The sequence below is a fragment of the Onychostruthus taczanowskii genome, unplaced genomic scaffold (assembly GCF_017590055.1).
Source record: "Onychostruthus taczanowskii isolate IOZ18803 unplaced genomic scaffold, ASM1759005v1 scaffold50, whole genome shotgun sequence".
NCBI lineage: Eukaryota > Metazoa > Chordata > Aves > Passeriformes > Passeridae > Onychostruthus > Onychostruthus taczanowskii.
In genome coordinates this window covers 2,407,775-2,429,074 of record NW_024502569.1, presented here as the reverse complement: position 1 = coordinate 2,429,074, position 21,300 = coordinate 2,407,775, and the positions used below count along the sequence as shown (strand labels likewise).

Here is a 21,300-nt window from a genome sequence, read left to right as displayed (position 1 = left end):
ACCCTGCTAGAAGATGAGGAGGTCCTGGTGGAGAGGTTTATAATGAAGTTCATGCCAGAGGAGGGAGGGTGTGGGGGCATACCTGCTGTGCAGATACACCTAGACAGAAGCAAGAACCTCTGGTCACCACTGGCACCACCTCCACAAACTGAATTTGGGAGTGTGGTCTGCAGCTGTGTGGGATTCAGTGTGTGAACAGGTATATATAGAAGCTCCAAGAGCAAACAAATAGCACTTGAGATTAAAGAAGGTATGAAAATAAATCTGTTGGTGCTGCATGTTCCTGCCTGCCTTTTTCTCTGAAAAAGAAAACTGAAGATGATGCAGTGCAGATTTGTTTGTTTCCATTAATGTTTTACTGCCTCCGATCCTGTGTAAGTGAGAATTCAGCTGAGGTTGAATGAAAACCTTATGACTAAAGAAATTGTTTGGAATTTGAAATGTTACTGGGTGTTTTATATTAAGAGTAGTTTTTTAAATGCAGCTCTTAATTTGCCATGAAGAGATCACAAAGTATTGTAGTAATTTTCTGTCAATTGAAAGTATACCAGGTGGGCACATAGGCAGTGATCAGAAACTGATCCCTGTATTATGGAGGTTTTATTAGTGTTCTAGGGTAGATTTCCCAAAGTCTAAGGGCTTTGAGCCCTGCCATCTTCACCACTAAACCATATCCCTAAACGCCACATCTACATTTTTTGAACACTTCCAGGGATGGTGACTTTGCCACTTGGCTGGGCAGTCTCTTCCAATTCCTAACCATCCTTTCAAAGAGGAGATTTTTCCTAACATCCAATCTAACCTCCCTTGGGACAACTTGAAACCATTTCTTCTCATCCTGTGTCTTACTACCTACAACAAAAGGCCTGCCCCCACCTGGCTACACGCTCTTTGTAGAGTAGTTGAGAGCAGTAAGGTCACCCCTGAGCTTCCTTTTCTCCATGCTAAACACCCTTAGCTGCTCCTCATCAGTTTTGCACTCCAGACCCTTCCCCAGCTCTGTTTCCCTTCCCTGGAAACATTGGCTCATCAACCCAGCCTGTCCAGAGCCCTCTGCAGAGTCTTGTTAGTCTGTGTCTTCTGCTTTGGGAAAGGCATAATCTTAGCACTCAAGTTTGGAATCAGCTCTGCAGAGAAGGTGCTGTGATTCAGATCTGACTACTTGATGATACATTCAAACACTTCTTATAACACAGTAAATGGTGAAAAACAGGGTTGCCTTCTCGCATCCTGCCTACAATAAACCAACATATCTGCAAAGGAGCTGCCTGGATGGATTTCTAGCTGTATACCTGCTAGAGCACTTTTCAAGAAATCTATTGTGGTGCTGATTACAAATCTGACTTTGATCTTGATGTTTTTCATGGCTGGGCATTGCCATTTATTCTTCTATCACTACTTTTTGCTTTAAATAATTATTCCCTTCCTGACAATATATCAGCGAGAGCCAGTGTGTCTTGTCTGTGTTCCTTTTGCAAAGCTAAACAGCTGCTCTTGATGTGAGCCCCTTCGTGCCTGGAGCAAAACACATTGCCTTTTGAGCAGCTTATACTCAAAGCTGTGCTTTGAAGACCACCAGGATTCGGTCTTGGAGTGGAAGAACTTCCAGTCTGAGTATTGATCAAAGACAGTGTGTAGACAGAGCAAGAGAGAAGGTTAGCGGGATAACAAGGCTGATGGAGTTTGAGGCATTTTTCTGCATTCTGCTGTGTACAAACACGGTGTGGTTGTTTGCAAGGGAGATGCTGAAGCTGCACAGCCCAAGAGAACACAGTGGAGCCACAGAGCTCACAAAGGAGAGAAATGCTGGGAAAGGAGTGTAAAGGAAGAAGGGGTGCCTCCAGCGTATGTTTTCGAGGAGGAGGCTGAGGAAACACTCAGGAGATGCTCCTGCCCCGACCTGGATCTATATTATTCTTTGTATGTAAGTTAATATCTAAAGGGGGTTCTGTAGTGCCCGCGGCAAGTGGTTGTAGCTTTTGTCTCAAGTTTTCTGTTGATGTTCAGACCGTTTCAGCTGAAGCTCCTTTCCCCCCTCTGGGCTATCTTTCCAGGGAAAGTGCGTTTGCCGAGGAGCTGGAGAATGGGAATCAAGCAGACCTCCAGCACAACCCCCAGCCCTACCCCTGCTCCTCCCTCCCGGCCCCCCTGCAGCCCAGGAGGCCGCTCGCCCTCTCCCACTGCGGGGCGGGGGACGAGCCCCGCGGCTAGAGAGGAAACACGTCCGTGGTGACACGGGAAGGGAAAATAAAAATGGTGTTTCCGCCCGGTTTCGAACCGGGGACCTTTCGCGTGTTAGGCGAACGTGATAACCACTACACTACGGAAACTGCCGTTGTAGAATTTTTTCCTGCAGTCTCCCTTGAGCAATCGGACGCAGCACACGCAGCCCCGGGAGCACACGGTGCGGGTGAAACTCCTCTTGGCGCTGCAGGAGCAGCGAGGTCCCGGAGCAAAAAGCTGGTCTCTGGCACTTCCCGCCGGTATAAAGGCGGCGCGGGCCGCTTGCAGCCGCCGCCTCTTGCAGGAGGGAAGTAAAAAACACACGGCGCACAACAAAATGACTGCCCCTCGTCCCTGGGTGGGCTCGAACCACCAACCTTTCGGTTAACAGCCGAACGCGCTAACCGATTGCGCCACAGAGACACGCTGGCAGCCAGCGCCGCCGAGCCACACCTGGGTCCCGCGGCGGCTGGGGCGGGCTTTGCGCTCCTTTGTGCTCTTCCTGCTCCCGCTCCCTCGGGGCGCTGCGTGGGTTGGGCTTTTAATCACCAGCTTTGGGGCCTCACTGCTTTTCTAACCTGAAAAACGGTCCTTCCTCGGTGGGAAAAATGCGTATTTTATGATTGGCTTTTCGCAAATATTAAAATTAATATTATATGTGTTATGTTATGCTGTATTAATTTTCTTAAGTAGTGTGTTAAATATAGTTTTAGGTTATAACGTAATGTTAAAATAGAAACTATGCTATGTGACTTACTTTATTTAAAGAGAGGAATGAGGTACTTGCGCTGAGATAGCAGCCACAAGACACCTAAATTTTCAAAGAAAAGGAATTTATTGCTCCCTTGTCAGAAGAAACTAACTTCTTCCCACCTCGTTCAGCCCTGAAGATGCCGTCAGGATTAAGAGGAAGAAGTTGACAGTGACCACACAGAATCCTTTGTTTGAATGGAAGTTATACATCAGGTATGAGATGTATGAATATGCAACAGGCTGTTGCTTTTAAGGGTTAATCCTCTGTTAACGTGTGTCCTTTTTGGGGCTTATTTGGCCCAGAAAAAGGTACCCAGACTGTCCATAACTCTTTGTTTTTATTGTCTTGTATTGTCCTAAATCCTAAGTGTCCAAATTTTTATTACTCTAATTAGATTACTATTTTATAACCATTTCATTACTATTAAACTTTTAAAATTCTAAAAACAAGTGATTGGCATTTTTCACACTTGGCTTTCCTTTTTTGTTTTCTCTATTGTTTTGTTTTCTCTGTGGCCTTTTCTGTTTGTTTTCCTGAGGGATTGGGGAAGAGTGGACAAGCAGAAAAATGTAGTGGTTGAAGTTCTGCCTGTTTGGACTGTGGAACAGTTGCAAATGGGAGCCCGAAAGCTGCCCTCTGAGACAGCTCAGCTGGCAAGAGGAAGCTCTGACAGCATGTGTCAGGGATGTGGAAAACAAAAATTAGCATTGCCCTGTTGTTAAGGTGGTCAAGGGATCCAAAATCTTTCCTTTGGATAATTACAGTAACAAAAGGAGTAGTTGTGACCAGAGACTTGAAGAACAGAAGACAAAATTCGCTCCACAGTGACTTTTGATTCAAAGACCTTTGATAATTATTTGCAAGAGCTAATGGAACGCGGGAACACTGACAGAAATGAGACAGGGCAAAAGAGACTTCTCAGAGTGAAGTGGAGAGAAAGACCTGTGAATCTGCTGCCCAGGCAGCCTCACCTCAGCTCTAAACAATCCATAAAATGAATTATTAATCAAATTGCAGCCACCTAAAAGCTAATAAGGTGATAATGGCAGCAAACATGAGTTACAAAAACCGAATTAGCTAGGAAAATATACCCTAGATGGATGAGGGGCAAGTCTGGGAATACTTAGGTAACCTGCATATACATAAGTGCATTGGCCCTGGTGGGATATACCCACAGGTGCTGAGAGAGATGGCAGATCCATTGCAATCTCAGTCAGCTTTGATCAGTCATGGCAATGAGAAGTGCCCAAGGATGGGAACAAAGCAACATCACCCCCATCTTCCAGAAGGACGGGAAGGATGACTGAGGGAACTACAGGCTGGTCAGCTTCACCTCAGTCCCTGGGAAGGTGATGGATGAGCTAATCCTTGAAACCATCAAAGACAGTGGAATCGCCGGCAGTTGGTCAGCATGGCTTGAACAAGGGGAAGTAATGTTTAACAATTTGGTAGACTCCCATGGTGAAGTGATTGGCCTGGTAGAAGAGAAGAGAGCAGTGGGTATTGTCTGCCTGGGCTTCAGTGAGGCCCTTGACACTGTTTCCTGTGAGATCCTTGCAGAGAAGCTGTTGATGTGTGGGTTGGATAAGCAGACAGTGAGGTGGATTGAAAAGTGGCCAGACTGTGTCCAGAGTGTGGTGGCATGATGTAGCTGGATGCCAACAACTATCAGGGATCAATATTGCACAACATTCCATTAATGATCTGGATGATGGGCCAGAGTTTAGCCTCAGCAAGTTTGCAGACAGCACCAGACTCACAGGAGTGGCAGACAGAGCAGAGGGTGATGCTGCTATCCAGAGGGACCTTGACAGGTTGGAGAAATGGGCTGATGAATGATGGAGAAATGGCCTCATGAAGTTCAACCAGGAGAAGTTCAAAGTCCTGCAGCTGTAAGACAAAAAAAACATCATGCACCAGGACATGCTGGGGGCACCCATCTAGAATTCAACCTGGCAGAAAGGAATATGGGTATCCTGGTGGACAGCAGGTTGAACTTGAGCCAGCAGTGGGCCTTTGTGGCCAAGAAGGTCAATTGTACCCCAGGTCACATGAGACAAGGCATTGCCAGCAGGTCAAGAGAAGTGATTCTGCTCCTCTGCTCAGCTCAGGTGAGACTACATCTGAAATACTCTGGGTAGAGTTAATTTTCTTCCTGGTAGCTGGCATGTTGCTCTGTTTTGGATTGGTGCTGGAAAAACATGACTGCTGGTCACAAAGTGATGTTTTAGTCACTGCTGAGCAGGACTTATGCAGAGTCTAGGCCTTTTCTGCCTCCCACATCACCCCACCAGCATGTGGACTGGGGGTGCAGAAGAGTTGAGAGGGGACAGGGTGGGGACATCTGACCACAGCAGATCCAAGGATTACCCCTTACCACATGGCATCATGCTCAACATATAAAGCTGGGGGAAGAAGGAGAAAGGAGAGAACATTTGGAGTGATGGCGTTGTCTTCCATAATAACCACTGTGCATGATGGCTTTCCTGGAAATGGCTGAAGACCTGCCTGCCTGTGGGAAGTGGTGAATGCATTCACTGTTTTTATTTGCTTGCATGTGTGGAATTTCCTAACCCTTTTCTCACTTTTATCCTTCTGATTCTCTCCCCCTTCTCACTGGGGGGGAGTGAGCAAGTGGCTGTGTGGGGCTAAGTTGCCGGCCGGGGTTGAATCGTGACAATGGCGCAAAGAGGGTGAGGAGGAGGAGGCTGTGCCAGGGGACCTGGAGGGAATACAGCTTCTGTCTTCCAGCTCTATTTTGAGCTGAATTTGTACCAAAGGAACATGAAAACGGTGAGTGAAAGGAGGAAGCCTGTGAAATGTGTAGAAGGAGGGGGTTTTGATGCGGTGCTCTGTCGGCTCATTCTCTTGGCTGTGCAGAATGAAGGCAGCACTTCAAAACCTGCAGCATTGCCCTTTTCTTCGTGCTGCGCTTCACAGTTCCAGCTCTGTTCATGTACTCCACTGGGGTTTTGTCAGGGTTCAGCAAGGCTGTGATGCTGAGGCAGGCTGTGGTGACGGCAGGGAGTCACCCACACGTGTGTGTGCGCTGCATCTGATGGGGCGGCGGCGCTTCAAGTTTGCAAAGCACAGTGCTCGTATTAACCAGACAGACCAAGGGGCTTGTGTCCCCTTGCATTTATGACAAAGCATGACAGCTGGGTGTCACCTGGCATTCATATGTGGGAGCTTCACACGAGCAGCCTTTATTTTATCAAGAGACACACTTTGATTAGAGTCCTTTCTCCTGAGCTCTGATCAGAGTGCATGAGAGGAGGATGAACATCCCAAAAGATATTTATAGATCTGCATTCCCACTCCTTTCCTCTTCACCATGAAAGCAATTCTACAAAGTGATTATTTTGACTGGCTGTTCAAGTTTCCAGGGGAGGAGATTAATGTGCAGGCAGCCTCGCAGCGCAACTGGAAAAGCTCACTGGCTTTGCACATTTTCGTGAGCTTCATGGCTCACTGTGTCAAGGTTATCTTCCTTGGACAGGATGATGTGGATGTCCAACAGCCATGCAGCAAGGAGTCTGACAGCAGCTGCTGAAGTGCTGAATTGCCTGTGCCTGAAGAGGTCTGACCACAGCTGGGGGTTACAGAAGGTGCAGGCACTGTTCCCCAAGGGATGTATCCCTCCCACACACCCCCTTTTCTTTTCTTTTTTTCTACTCGGGAAAATCCCTTATTTCAAATGGCCAAGTGAGATATGATGGAGGTGTTTTGCACTGATGCTTCTCCCAGGTGGACGGGGTTTTTCAGTGATGCCAATTTTGTCTTATCCAGACAGTGATCCTGTGTGTGTTTAGGTCTCAGGAAGAGGGAATGATTTAGTGTGTAGATGTTTAAAAAGCTGCTGGCAGAGTCATTTTAGCCCTCCCTTGCCAATGCAATTCCCCAAATTGCAAAAATATTGCCAGAATCTCCTTCTACCCTGCAGCTATTCCAGTGCCAAGGGGTATGAAAAGGTAATATTCCTTCCCACAAGAGGTTTCTACTCTGTCTGGCAACACAACAGTGTTGCCTTGCCATTGTAAAGGGACTTCTTCCATGTCTCACATACCATCTTGATTTCCTTGTTTTTCCTCAAGCAGAGCCTCAGAGTGATGCTGCACTTAAAAAACCAACCAAACAACAGAAAACAAAAAAAAAAAAAAAAAAAACCCAAAACACTGCAGTTCCTTTCTTAAGGCAGCCATACCAAAGAGGCTCTTGCTGGCAAAGCTTTTTTCTCCTTGCACACCAAGAAATCATTTTAACAAGCCCTGGAGCTGATGTCATGGTTTGTTTTTTTTACTGCAGGGAGGAGTGTGAAATCCTGCTTTCCTCCATGCATACATGTGGGATGGCTTTGGAGCAAACCTGGGTGAGAGGAGGGAACGGGCTGAGTTTCCAGAAGAGCACTGGGGATGTCAAGTGCCAAAATGCCAAAGTGGTGCCAGGGGATGGGGGAAATCAGAAGGAGCAGAGCAGGAGAGCAAAGTGGGGATGAGTCTGTGGTGAGAGGCACTGAGCAGCAGCAAAGCCAAGAGCTGCAGAACAAAGAGCAGGACAAGGAGAAAGCAAAGGCATCAACAGCTCATCTCTGACGATGTGTCCAGCGCACAGAGTGAGGGCTGGGAGCTTGGGTCAGCCAGCTGGAAAGCCTGCTGGCATAAACTGCAGGTGTGTTGTGGGGTTTTTTGCATTATGGCAACTTCACACCTCAGCAGCCTGATTCTTACCCTCTTTTATACAAGAGTTCTGCTGAGCTGAGGTCACCTCTGGGAAGTCTTTGATAGCGGGGAAGTGTGTGTGTTTTCTTGGTAGGTTGGAGCAGGCTCATGTGCTTGTGCTGCCACTTGTAAATCAAAAGCAAGCTGCAGGCGGCCTGGTAGGTTTGCACCAGCACAAAACAGGTAGCAGAAGAAAGCCTGCTGCAGGAGGATGAGTGGAAATCCTCCTACCACAGATGCCCCGAGGACCTCTGTGCTGTCCCCTTAGCCTTCTCCTGTCAGCAGCTCCCTCCTGCTTGCCCATACCCATGCAGAGCTCCTCTCTTTACAGCCATAACACTGCTTAGACAATATTCTTCTTTTGACTTAATTACATCATGGCTTTTAGGTGATGGGTTCTTCTTCTCAGAGCGTTAGTAGATGCTTAGCATTAAATGCTATCCCTAAATACCAGCTACAATCCTGTGCTTAATAGACAACAAAACATAAACATTGATGTTCAAGTAGGAAAAGATTGTATTCTGGGGAAAAAGAGAACTTTAGCCTGAATAAAAGCATTCTCAAAAAGCTGTACTCCTTTGCGTTTTGTTCTTGGATTTGAGTTTTTTCCTAAAGCAAATCTGGCAAGAGTTAAAAATCGGAAGAAAAAAAATCACAGGTCAAATCTAAACCTTGATATTCTTTATGGGCTGCTTCTCACACAGCTGTATCTGTATGGACTGTAGGGAAGGCATCCCAGAGAGACACCATTTTCCTATTCTGATAACTATGTCACAGCTCACGGTGTTAATCACCTCCCTCTGCCAGTTCATTTCTGTGTATTTGTTTATACCCAAAGTATATGAGAGTTTTCCATATGTAAGACTATGGATTATAAAAATTTGCATGATAGAGAGACTGGGTAAAAACACCATTGTAAATAAATGTGTCCCCATTGAAAAAGATAGGTTTTGCAGGTTGGCTCCTGCTGGAGCTCCTGCCTGGCTGTGTCCCACCCAGGGTGAGGTCTGATTTGCCTGTGACAGTAACTGGTGAGTGATCTCTCCCTGCCCTTATCTCAACCCTTTAGCCTTCTGTTATATTTTCTCTTCCCTGTCCAGCTGAGGAGGAGAGAGGTAGAGTGGCTTGGGTGGGCACCTGATGTTCAGCCAAGGTCAACCCATCCCTCTGCACAACACCGCAGCCTGTGCTTCTGTGCCAGCTTCATCAGGGGCTTGGATCCAAGCTGTGAACCTGCTGCAGCAGTTGTGATCTGCTGTATTGGCCTCCAGGGACTAAAACTGGGGCACAGCTGTGAAGTCTGAGCCTGCAAAACACTGAATGCTTGTAGCTGTCACTGTCTTCCAAGGAGTTATTCGTAGGGGAAGGGATGCAGGATCCATACCTGGTAACAAAGGACATATTTCTGTGCTCAGCAGCAGTGCTCACAGCACTGCTGTACTGCCCATTCCAATACACCAGGGGGTTCAGGAGCTCTGGCTTGTGACGTGAAGCCCTGGGGTCTCCTCACTGCTGAGACTGATGGAGATGTGACCAGGGAGAGCATCTTCACGAGGCCAACACCATTGCTAAGACTTGTCCACATTATTTCTTCTCCCAGCTGCTTGTGGAGTGGCTGGGCACTTGCTGACAATGCTGTGGTAGCCTGACTGGTTTCTTCCGGCCTTCTGCTGTTCCACACAGCTGGCCAAATGCTCGGACATGCTTTAGACATCCAGGATTTGCTTGTGTGTAGGAAGGGCAATAGGCGTATTTCCACATTTCATATCATCTTAGATCACAGATGTGTAATCTCTTTTTTCCTGGGCTTCATCTGTACATGACGAGTGAGTGAGCCTGCGGTTGTTGGTCTGACAGGCACCAGAGCAGAGGGTGCTGCCACTCTCCTGTGAAACCATAGGAAGTGTTTCATGATTCAAGATAAGACCTTCACTTCCTCGTTCTGTGCTCCTAGCACTGAGCTGCCACCGAGGCTGCACCATTCACCCTGAGAGCCCTCTCACAAAATGGACCATGAGACCCTGGGAAGCATTGTCCTGCTGGTCATTGTCACCCTGATCAGTGTCGTCCAGAACGGTAAGACAAAAAAACATATTTATTTAAGGGATAGAAGGGAGCTGAGGAAAGTTCAGGGTGATATATGCTGAGCTGATCTTTGGATAGATAATCTTCAGTTATAAGTGCATGCATGCTTAGGCATGGCTTTGGCTTTAGAAACGGCCTTCTAAGCATGGAATCTTGTGTGACATTGTGGCAGTATCCTGACTGCCACATGGTCTTACTCTCTGACATTCTGGAGTGAGTTTGTTATGCTTTTCAGCTAATGTAAGGACTAATATGCTGGGATACCCTGTGGCAATATGAATTTTGATTTGATGACTAAGACCTCCTTTTCTGACCTAGGTCCCTGCTGTGGCCTCTGTCAGCCAGAGCTGCTCTCAGGCTGCAGCCCTGCTGCCATGGGCGGGGATGGAGTCCCGGGGGGCTGCAATGGGTCAGACCTTTGCATGGAGCTGGGTGAAAGGAACAGAACTCGAGGAGTCTGTGTGGGCTATTTGTGAGCAGGCAGCTCTCCTGCTTTCCTGCATCTCCAAGTCCTGCAGTATATCTAATCCCAATTAACTGTGGTCCCAAGAACACTGTACATTTCCTGAGATGGTGAAGTTTTCTTCTCTAGCTCTTACTCAGACCTTATATAGTCCCATGTATAGTCTTCAAAATCTTTTAAATTAAATAAGTATCTCTCCTGTGCAAATTTGATTTTAACTTCTTCATCCTCTCTTACAAATACTTTTTTTAGCAGGAAATTTTGCCCTGAATTCAAAGAAAGGATTGAGTTTTGCCTCAGCTGCACTAAGTTCGCCCAGGTTCAAAGAGATTCAGCAGTGGGCTGGGCAGCTGGTGAAAATTCCAGAAATCTGTAGTGAAGGCTTCTTATTACAAATGGGAGATTCCCACTGAACACAAAGTCCTAGGAAATGGGCTATTCTTGGGCTGCTGCAGAGAGGGGGAAGTGCTGGGAGCCTAGCTGCCAAGGAGCAAAAAGAAAAAAAAAAAAGAGATGCAGACTGGTTTAGTTTCAACATAGGCAGTAAATGCCACATCATTTAACCAATGTTGTTCTCTGGCAAATGCATGACATGTGACATCACCAGAATATGGCACATTAAGACCAGGGCACATACCATAATTAAGAAAATGTGTCAAATATACGTTTCTTGCTATGTAATCATATGACTTTATATATAGGTGTTTTTTTTCCTCTCACTCAGACATGTCAGACTTCCATCCATATCCTTTTATCTGTCTGTGAGTTTATGGACCCAGCTGCTACGAAGGGGAAGTAGGATGCTTGGCAGAGTCTGCCAAGCACGTGAGGCAGTCAGCCTTAACCATGAATTCAAGCTTTGCGTCATCTGATTTCCTCTTCCCAAGCTTGCTTTCAAGAAAACCAGGCTTGATACGCTGTCTTGCAGTGAATGCAGTTATGAAAGCAGTAGAAATGTTTGTCAAGGGGTATCAGGAGTGCTGAACTCCTGCTGTGACTCTCGTTCAGCAAAGCACTTGGGCCTCTGCTTGACTGTCTCTGACTGCATGAAGTCAGTACCACATAAAATTGTGATTAAACGCTTCTCTGCATAGGCTGCAGGACTAGAAAACAGCTTGAATGCTGTTATTCCTGAGGATGGAGGTGGGCTGTGGTGCTGCCCCAGTCTGGTCCATTTACTGTCACCGTGTTCATGATGGAATCTCCACATCCTGCGGAAAGACTCCTGTGGCCGCATACCACTGACTGACGCATGCAGCCTAAAGTTTTGGTCTTTTACTGGAGATATGTTGCAATCCAGCAGTTTTCAGGGCAAATCAGTGGTCTTTTCTGAGCAGATCAGGACAGAGGAAGCAAAGTGGAAAGAAATAAGGGGCATATTTGCAAGCACTGGCTATGCGGGATCATCAGCTCCCAGTTTCTGTTGGCACGGACTTGTGAAACAACCAGGCTTACACTGAACTCTTGCACATTACCTTGATCAGAGTGGGACTGCCACTGTTCAGCCTCTGGGCAGTCTGTGGAACCTTGGAGCCTCAGGGCATTATCTTCTGGAACAACTGAGGTGAATTAAACCTCTCCACTCCAGCCTTGCTCTGCTCACTCCTCTCATGATGGCTTGTGAAAGCACCCTCTTGCCTCCTAGCACAGTGGAACTTCTCTGCAGCAGCAAGCTGATATTTGGGAAGTGGCAGCACCTGCAGCAGTGGAGAGGAAGATAAATAACTTGCTTGGCTTTCTTAGAAAAGAGAAAGCCAAATATGTGGTATTTTCTAGAGATTTTCAAGCATGATAAAAGAAAGGGAGGAGGTGTGCTACTAAGTCCATGTGGTCCCAGACCTGCAGAAAGTCCATTGCTGCAGCTCAGCACTGGACAAAAAAGTGCTGATCAACTCTGTCCTCTTCAATTAGGTCCTCTTAGTGGCTGTAGGCAGGGTAATCTCTTGCCAAAGGCTGTGCTGGTGTGCAGATGGAGATGCTGAGAGCTCTGCCACCAGATGGTGTCTGGTCCCCCAGGAGCCAGCACACTGTGCTGGTGGCATTGGGAGGCTCTGCAGCCTTGCTCAGAGTAGGGGTGCTGGCTTAAAGCACTGTGGATTTTTCTGCAGAAGGGCTGCATGTACCCAGGGGATCCCACAATACTGGGAACCAAAAAACTCAGTAGTTTTTGTTAAGGACAATGGAAGTACAAAAGACCTCTTTACAGCATTGATGAAGGGGAAGAAAAGAGGCAACTCTTCAGATTGCAGGGATGAAATCCTGCAGCTTATCTAGCTAAATTTTTATTGCTATAATAATGTATTTCCTGATGGGCTATCTTTCATGTGTATATATTAGGTTAATATTCCAAGCCATAGAGTGATTTGGACGCACTTGAGATGGGGTGCACAACAACAGAAAGCTTGCAGCTTGTAGCCTGCCAGAGCTCTCTCTGGAGTACTTAGACATATGATTGATGGTCTCTGGTTTAGTGTCATCAGATAAAACGTGTTTGTCAAGAGCATGATACATTATCTTGAGGTGTTGCCTTTTTGCAGCAGCTAACACTCAGACACAACTCTGTTGCTTAAAACGAGGATCAGCCATTAAGTCCAGGCTTTCTTTGGGCCTTTCTGGGAAAAGAACCAGCCCTGCAGGATGTCCTTGGTTTGGCAAATGGGTTTCACTAAAAGAGAACAGACTCCCTTGTCTCCCTACTCTGTTGGAGAGTAAGATTTGGGGTTGGCAGCTCTGACTGGAAAGTTCTTTTCCCACTGGGAGCTCAAAGGACTGGGTCAGGGCAGTGCTTCTGCAGCAGAGATGCAGTGCAAAGTTGGGATTAAGCAGGGATTGGAGGTGAGAGCCTGCTACCAGTCACATGCTGGCATGGAGGGTTTGGTTAAACCTGGGTGACAGTGTGAGCACACTGGCCACATCCTGCACCCTCACTTGCCTGTGTCTTCTCCTGCCATCTCTCCATGGGAACAGTGCTGAGCCCACAATGCCCAGCTTCTGCAATATCTTCAGGTGACATCTCAGACTGAATACTCTGTGGTTTTTTAACAGCTTTTTTTGCTAACAAAGTGGAGCATGAAAGCAGACACTGCAATGGGAAGGTGTTGCAGCGGCAGGGATCCTCCTCCTTCGACCGTGTCTACACTGCCAAGTGAGTAGACAAGTACTGAGGGGTCAGTGAGGGCAGAGTGGGGTTCATCATGCTCTGCATTAACATTAAATCCAAACACTTTTGGGGGCCAGGGGTGGATCCCAACTTCCCTCAGATGAAGGCTTTGTACTTAATCCCTAGCTGTGGCTCGGTGTGCAGACATGAGGTTTTTGGATATATCTGCTGGCTGAATCCAGCACCCTTCTTGCCACCTTATGCTGCATCTATATAGGTCTTACAGCCATCACAAGTAATGTGTCCCTTCATTTGGGAACCAGTTCACTCTGCCCTGCTGGAAGTGTGGCACAGGCACAGCCACAGTGTCAAGGGCTCAAAAGGAAAGAGCCAGCAGAGACGTCAGCCTGCTGAGGAGCAGGCAGGTGGCAGAGCTCACACAAATCCCTTGGTCTCTGGCACCTCCCTTGGCACACAGCTCTCCACTTCTCCACTCCTTTGTCACGTGGAATCACTCTCAACTTCTTCGCTTCTCCCCCTCAGAAAACATTCACAGCTGAAGGAGGCAGCTGGACACCATTCCTGCTCCCCTGCAAAGACACATGTTAACTCTGTGAGACACTCTTAGTTGTGATGTAATTCTACATTCGTTGGTTTCATCCAATAGCTTTATTAATAAGACTCAATTAAAAGGACTTTAAGCCAATAAAGCTCACATCATCTATCATGATCGAACAGGTTAGGGAGAAAGTGGCTTTCACAGCTGCCAGGCAGGCACAGGGTGGTTTGTTTTCCTCATCAGGCAGCACAAAGGCATCCATTATCTGAGTGGGAAAACATGGAAGCAGACCTAGGTGAGGAGCCCAGCCCTTGGCAGGTCAGGGGCCTCCCACTGCTCTGGGGTAAAATCTGCTTTCAAGGGCACTAGTGCAGCCCAAATCCACCTGCCACCAGTCTGATTTTTTTTCTATTTGCCTGTGCTCTGATTTCCCTCCTATAAATTCCATTCCAGCCAGAACTGTGGACATGCATACCCTACTTTCCTCGCTGTGCTTTGGTGTGCTGGCCTTCTCTGCAGCCAAGGTAACACTCTTTTGTTTGTTTGTTTTCTTTTCCCCCTTCAACCTGGCATCACATTCAGCAAAGGATGGTGAGCATTTTGGAAGTTACACTTTCAGGGACCAAGCCTCCTGCAGCAGGGGAGCCTCTCTTGCCCCCCTGTCCTGGGGCTAAGCATGCTGCTTGAGTAGCAGCATTCATGGCGTGGCTTGACTTATGCCAATAGATGTTTCCCAGACTTAATTCAAGGTAGTCCAGGCCAGGGACATTTCCTATACTGGCATTATGGATGAGTTTCCTTTGTTTTGGTTAGAAGGTTTAGTGCTTGGTTGCTGGATTATTGCCACATTATTCAGTCTTGGGACAGGAAATGGGCTTAATTTATTAAATTGCCAGAACTGCCAGCTCTCCCCTGTGCTGAGGGCCACCTGGGACTATTGACCTGCATTTCTAATTGTGATCCCCTCCAATGCACTGTGAATTTATCTAATATGAAGATGAGTGCTTACCTGGGGTACCTGTCTATTCTTTGTGGAAAAAAAATGGGATTCATGATCACGAGAAAAAGAGATTTTATCTGCAGTTGTAGGAAAAGCTAGAATTGTGGGGGAAAGCCCCTTTTTAATGCTCAGAATTCAGTGTTGGACCGTAGTGTATCCTCCACCTGCTCCTAGTGAAGTACATCTACCAACAGCCTTCTGTTTCTGGTGAGGACGGTGCCTGAGCTGGGACTGTCTTTCCTGAGCCTGGTACGGCCCACAGTGGGTTTCACAAAATCATAGAATGGTTTGGGTTGGAAAAGATCTCAAAGATCATCTCATTACAGCTCCCTTGGCAGGGGCATGGTTACCTTCCACTAGACCAGGTAGTTAAAAGCTCCCTCCAGCCTGGCCTTGAACACTTCCAGGGATGGGGCATCCACAACTTCCGTGTGAAACCTGTGCCAGTGCCTTGTCACTCTCGCAGTGAAGTACTTCCTTATATGTCATCTAAACCTGCTTTCTTTCAGGTTAAAGCCATTTCCCCTTTTCCTATGAGTTCATGTCCTTGTGAAAAGTCCATCTCTAGCTTTCTTGTAGGCTCACTTTAGGTACTGGAAGGATGGTGGTGAGTGTGTGCTCTGCAGTGGGCACAGCTGTGTGCAGGATTACCCACAAAGTCTTCAGAAAAGCTAGAGTGAGGGCAAGGCAAGTGTTGTTTCCCATGCAGAGGTCTCCATCCCAGTTCCAGTGCTTGTCCCATAACCCAAGACTGCAGATTCCTGTTTCCTTTCCAGCCCAGGAAGTAGATGGAGACAGTGTGTACAGTGAGACCTGGGCTGGTGTTTTTAATGCCTTGTTTTGTCCTTTACCCAGCTCCTGCTGCCTTTGCTGGCCTGATGTACCTGTTTGTGAGGCAGAAGTACTTTGTGGGCTACCTCGGGGAGAGGACTCAGAGGTAAGGAGTCACAGAGCCTCTTCAAAAAATCCAGAATGTGGTAGCAGCACAGCTGGATGCTGCACTTGCACAGGCAGAGCCACTGGCTTCTGGAGCTGCCTGCAAGAGCTGCTGGCATTGGGCAGTGCAGGAAAGCCCCTCGCTTTTGGATGAATGAGGGTAGCTGTGGGAGATGTCAGACATGCAGCAGCACTGGGGTCTGGGGGCCTGCAGCTCCTGCTCACAGGACTCTCTGCAAACACAGGTATGCATGTTTGTGCCACTATTTGCACAAGATTATCCATTTATATATATATTTATATTATTTATATTGATAAAGCAAATTACAGCATGTGAAACAGAGTTGTCCCACAGCCTGTAATGGATGAGAACACATTCAAGTGCCTCTGAACAGACACCTTTGTAAGCAGCAGCCTACGCTGAGAACAGAAGGCCTAATCCAGATCCAAATGGATCCTGAACATTAAGTTCAGGATCCTTACATTTAAGTTCCTCTCAACTGCCCGATGCAAGACAGAAAATAAATTTTCCCCCACTCTCTCAGCCCCTGAGGTCTTTCAGTTGGTCTCAGCAGTAGAGTCCAAAGTCTGGGGATTCTCGTGTGAGATGATGCACATTAACAAATTGCTTTCCCCCATTTCTGTCTCCTCAGCACTCCTGGTTACTTGTTTGGAAAGCGCATCATTTTGTTCCTGTTCCTCATGTCTGTGGCTGGAGTACTCAACTATTATCTCGTCTTCTTTTTCGGAAGTGACTTTGAAATACATATTAAGACGATAACCAGCGCCATCTCTCCACTGCTGCTCATACCCTAACTCCCCACAGCACTGCGGGGGTCAGCATGCTTCATGTATTGATGCCCAGAAGCTGCTATTATTCAACTGTTTAAGAAACGAATCCATAACCCAGTGAGATTTCTGTAAATCTCATGCTTGACAAGCTCTGTAGTTTGATTTAGCCTTGCTTTTTTTTTCTTCAGGAAAAAGATTTATCATGAGCACTTGGCATGGCCAAGGAATGGTAACAACTTTTCAGTTAATACTTTAGAATTTTTTCCCTAAAGGGCATCTTGCAAGCTGACTGCATGACTGGAAGGGACATTATATGCTTGCTTCATAACTGTGTCGTACTTAGCTTTTGTCCCAAAACCTAGGGTCCTCCCAGTGTCGTTCCTGACTGGTGGCTCCCCCAGTCACACTCAGATGCAAGAACAGCCTTTCACCAGCATTCCACACACTCCTGCCCACACAAAGGCATGGGCCAGCCTCTTCACCTACCCTTTCCCTCCAACTTGTTGATGACCAAGCTCTTGCTGTTGTGGGAGGGTGGCAAATTGGCCCCTTTCTGGTCTTCCTTGATAAATATTCATGCGCATAACACTCACCACACTGATCTCATTTACACTTCAGCCTCTTTGTTCTCCCAGAACTGGGAAAAGGAGTGGTGTGTAAATGAGGAGCTGGTGTATCGCCGGTGGGGTTCGGTTTGTTTTGATTGGCTTTGTTTAATAAAACAGTCTAAAGCGATGAGATGTGTCTGCTGCCGTCTTCTTTGCCCGGTGTGTGATCCCAGTGCTCCGTGGCTCAGCAGCTGGCTGGAGAGTGGAGCAAGGGCAGGAGAACCGGGCTCTGTGCAAGCTGCTGAGCGCCCTGTGCGCATCCCGAGAGAACCGAGCTTAGCAGCTGCCCTCCGTGAGCACGTTCAGTGCTCTGCTTCCAGCTCTGACCATGTGTTCCACAAGTCCTCGCTGAGGAGAGCTTTGATTAGTGGTGTAGACCGAGGCAGGCAAACGGGTCTGTGCAATTTTTTTAAGCGTTGCTACCCTCCGAGCGCTTAAGCTCTTAAGCCTGTCTGATTGCTGCATGCAGGATGGATAAAGCTGTATTTTATGACTCCTTCGGGAGAGAATGAGACTCCTCGCTATGTGAGATGAGGGTTTGCAGAGCTGTTCACAAAAGCAGGTGCAGAAAGCCATCTGCCTTTCTACTACACCAAGGCTGGAGGATTTTGGTTCTGTCTCATGGGGCAAAGGTGCTTGTGCACGGTTGCTCTCTTCTGCAGCTGGCAAGTCACATGCACCTTTTTTTTTTTTCTTTGTGTTCTACAGGAATCTTAGATGTGAAAGATTAGTAACAGACACATTTATTGCATGATGATGACAAATGTTAGAAGAGGTAATTAAAAATATTTAATCTAGCCTTCCAACTTATAGCTGCTGAGACACCTTATTCCCAGGCAGGGCACTCATGTTCCTTCCCTCCCATCCTTCTCATAACACACTCCAAATACTCCTCACACCATGCTTTTCTGCCATAGCTCTCTTCACAGCTGATGCCAGCTGCCTGTCATTGGTGGAGACCCTTCTGCACCATGGTGTCAACCCACCAAGGGACAGCAGCACCCCAGGAGGAGAGGGGTAACCCCAGTGGTCTGGAGCTACAGAGCTCTTCTGCATTGCTGGGATCAGCAAAGGCTCATGCTGCCACCACCTTTAGCCAGTTCAGAGAAGAAAAAGCTTCACCAGCACCAGTCCCTGCTCTCCAGCCTGTTTGGTCTCCCTGAGGTCTGGGACTTGCTACAGGAAACCATCTATTGTGGGAGGTGACTCTTCCAACTCTGTGTCCACCTTGAAGGTCTCCTCAGATGGCTGAGTCTCCCCTGGGGATTTTTTGTCTTCTATATCAAGAAACAGCTCACTTGAACTCCTGCTTTCCCCTGTTAGCATGAGAAGTGACTCTCCACCAGCCAGCTATAAAGGGAAGAATATTCAAGTGTCTATTTCGGGTCAGATAACATATCAGCACTCTGTGCCCTCTCCATCAGATTTGATGGTCCTTGTGGGTCCCCTCCAACTCAAGATATTCTATGATTCTCTGTCAACTGCATGGTTGGTTTTTACATAGTTGTACTTAGGTATGATCCGGTCATCTTTCAGTGGAACCAAACCCCATCTTTTGCTGCAATGTTTTATTTTGCAAGAACATCTCCTACTTGCTTCCTCAAAGCCTTTCTGATAACAAAAGAGATTAAAATGTAAGCAACATCTATTTTCCATCTATCTGTAAATGGAAATAGTGGCAGTATCAGACAAACAGGTGCAACATAAATTGATTACTATGTAAATTCTTGGTGAATGTCACAATGTGTTTTTCATATTACAGGCAGGTCTTGTGGTTGCATTCCCACTCTTTCTGTGAAAAGAAGGCAACATCAGTGATATTTGGGCTTTTTCCACAGTCTTACACAGCTCCAGTTTTTGTTTTCAGCAGCAAAACTGATCTTGTTGGTACAGTTGTCAGCACTTAGCACACCATCTACTCAGAAAGCTGCACACACAGGCTCTTTGCAGCCGGGTTGGACTAGATGAACTTTAAAGGTCTTTTCCATCCCAAACCAGTCTATGATTTTATGATTCTACAGACAAACATGGAAAAATGCAAACACCACTGTAAACCTGCATGCGGGGGTCACACACAAGAGCCTATGAGGACCTACTGAGCTGCACTGGACTTGGGGATGTGGTTGGTGGCAGAAGTGGCAGTCCCCTCTGGTGGCTGATGGCTCCTGCGTAAGGCTGGCTTGAAAGCTCCAGGGATGAGCACACTTTTGATGCAAAACACAGCATGGCAGCTTCTGACCTGGAGCCACAGCTGTATGTGAAGAGCTAATGCTTCCCAGTTCTGCTGATCAGCAGCACTGTGGCCAGCAGGACCAGGGAAGGGATCATCCCCCTGTACTCAGCACTGATGTGGCACTGGAGGTCTTATTGCTCTCTACAACTACCTGAAAGGTCTCTTTTCCCAAACAGCCAAGCAACAGGACGAGAGGGAATAGCCCCAAGTTGCACCAGAGGAGGTTTAGATTGGATATTAGGTGAAATTTCTTTGCTGAGTGAGTTGGTCAGGCATTGGAACAGGCTGCCCAGGGAAGTGGTGGAGTCATCATCCTTGGAGGTATTTAAAAGCTGTGTAGATGTGGCACTGGGGGACATGGTTTAGTGTTGGACTTGACAGTCCTGGGATAACAGTTGGACTCAATGACCTTCTAAGACTTCTCCAACCTGAATGATACCGTGATTCTATCATTGTGCTGATGCTGCTAGTTGTTCCCCTCTCTGTGTTGCCAGGCTGTGGGCTTTGCTTCACCAATGGTGCCCTGACTCACTGCCACAGCATGCCAATGCCACACCTTGAGGCTGTTCGTGCATCAAAATCCCAGGTGCACAAACAACATTCTGTCCACCGGTGCATATGCATAGGCACAGTGTGTTTGTTTACCATCTCTCTCTCTCTCTCTCTCTTATCTATCTATCTATCTATCTATCTATCTATCTATCTATCTATCTATCTGTGTATTTGTGTTTCTAACCATGTTGTAGTTGCTGAGGCTGTTCAGGGAAGGCAGGGAAGCAGGCTGCTCAGACACCAGCCCTCCCAGCCTGCCGGCTGTGCACATCAGACACTGCAGAGCCTGCTGGAAGCCGGGATATGGCAGGTTGCTTTTGATCTGCTGACAAAGGCCTGGAATGCATGCAATATTTCTGCCACAGTAACCACGTCTGCTTCCTCACAGCACTACAACCCTCTAGTGGAAACTCGGCCCCATCAGCACGAGCCGTTCCCTCACGGTTTGAAGCCTGACAGCAATGCAAAAGCATCCACATTTCTGAACAGGTGTATTGTTACTACTGAATGCTGGTTTTTATTATTCTTTTAAATAGGAGGCCCAGCCCTGAAGCAGGACCCCTCCCCTATCTGTGCCAAAGGAAGCAGTCCTGCTTAGCACAGGATCTGAGCAAGCAAGTAAAATCCGAGTGAAATAAGAAATTTGTGTGCACCAGCCACAAGGGTTTCCTGCAGTAATTCCTAGATTCCTGGTTTCCCAGAGCTTGAAAAATCATCCTGTGCAGTATCAGCTTGGTCTAAGTCACACCTCTGCCAGGTGAGGATTCCAAATGTGTCTCTGAAGATTGGGAAAGTAGTTCTGCTGGCATGGAGAAAAGACTGTCACTGGACTCCTTCTTCAGCTCTCACCTGCTCTGAGGTTACTTTCTTCTAGCAGAGTAGTAGGTTTAATAGTCACAGAAAGTTTTCCAATGCTCTGTTGGAATGGGATACTGCAAGGCACTGAGCACTGGCCCTAGGCAGTGGTGTGCCACTTGTGGATGTCACTGGGAGCTAGACTAGCCCATGCTTGGAAATAGTCCACCCACGATAAGTGAAAGGACAGTAAAAGCTGAGAATAGTGGTAAAACCATTCATTGTGTGATTTTAAGTCAGTTGTATGTTCCCACTGGAGTAAGCAGGATGAGCAATCCCATGAAAAATGAGGGGCTCTGCAGAGCCCAGCAGAGCCTACCAGCACCCTTGCAGAGAACATGCGGACTCCTGGGAGAGGGAAGGATTTTGGATGTCATGATATTCCTTTGGAGCACGTAGGGGACAGATACAAGCTTCACAAT

General features: G+C 47.2%; 1 protein-coding gene and 2 non-coding genes across 3 annotated transcripts; 1 reads left to right on the top strand and 2 right to left on the bottom strand.

The window, feature by feature from the left end:
• Nucleotides 1–2,257: 2,257 nt before the first annotated feature.
• Nucleotides 2,258–2,330, bottom strand: TRNAV-AAC. The gene has a single exon. It is a non-coding gene; the product is annotated as a tRNA-Val (tRNA).
• A 242-nt stretch (nucleotides 2,331–2,572) lies between these two features.
• On the bottom strand, nucleotides 2,573–2,646 carry TRNAN-GUU. The gene has a single exon. It is a non-coding gene; the product is annotated as a tRNA-Asn (tRNA).
• A 2,991-nt stretch (nucleotides 2,647–5,637) lies between these two features.
• LOC121342004 (arachidonate 5-lipoxygenase activating protein) lies at nucleotides 5,638–17,356 on the top strand. The gene is made up of 6 exons (XM_041416055.1): nucleotides 5,638–5,770; nucleotides 9,650–9,771; nucleotides 13,289–13,388; nucleotides 14,356–14,426; nucleotides 15,758–15,839; nucleotides 16,492–17,356. Exons 2-6 carry the CDS (start codon nucleotides 9,702–9,704, stop codon nucleotides 16,652–16,654), a joined length of 486 nt encoding a protein of 161 aa, XP_041271989.1. The 5' UTR covers nucleotides 5,638–5,770; nucleotides 9,650–9,701; the 3' UTR covers nucleotides 16,655–17,356.
• The last annotated feature ends 3,944 nt before the right edge of the window (nucleotides 17,357–21,300 follow it).

Bases quoted from the DNA above. Each gene is read 5' to 3' on its own strand.
- LOC121342004 (XM_041416055.1), top strand. From the start codon at position 9,702: ATGGACCATGAGACCCTGGGAAGCATTGTCCTGCTGGTCATTGTCACC. The intron at 13,389-14,355 runs GTGAGTAGACAA...ATTCCATTCCAG, and splicing joins GACCGTGTCTACACTGCCAA to CCAGAACTGTGGACATGCAT. The intron at 14,427-15,757 runs GTAACACTCTTT...TCCTTTACCCAG, and splicing joins TGGCCTTCTCTGCAGCCAAG to CTCCTGCTGCCTTTGCTGGC.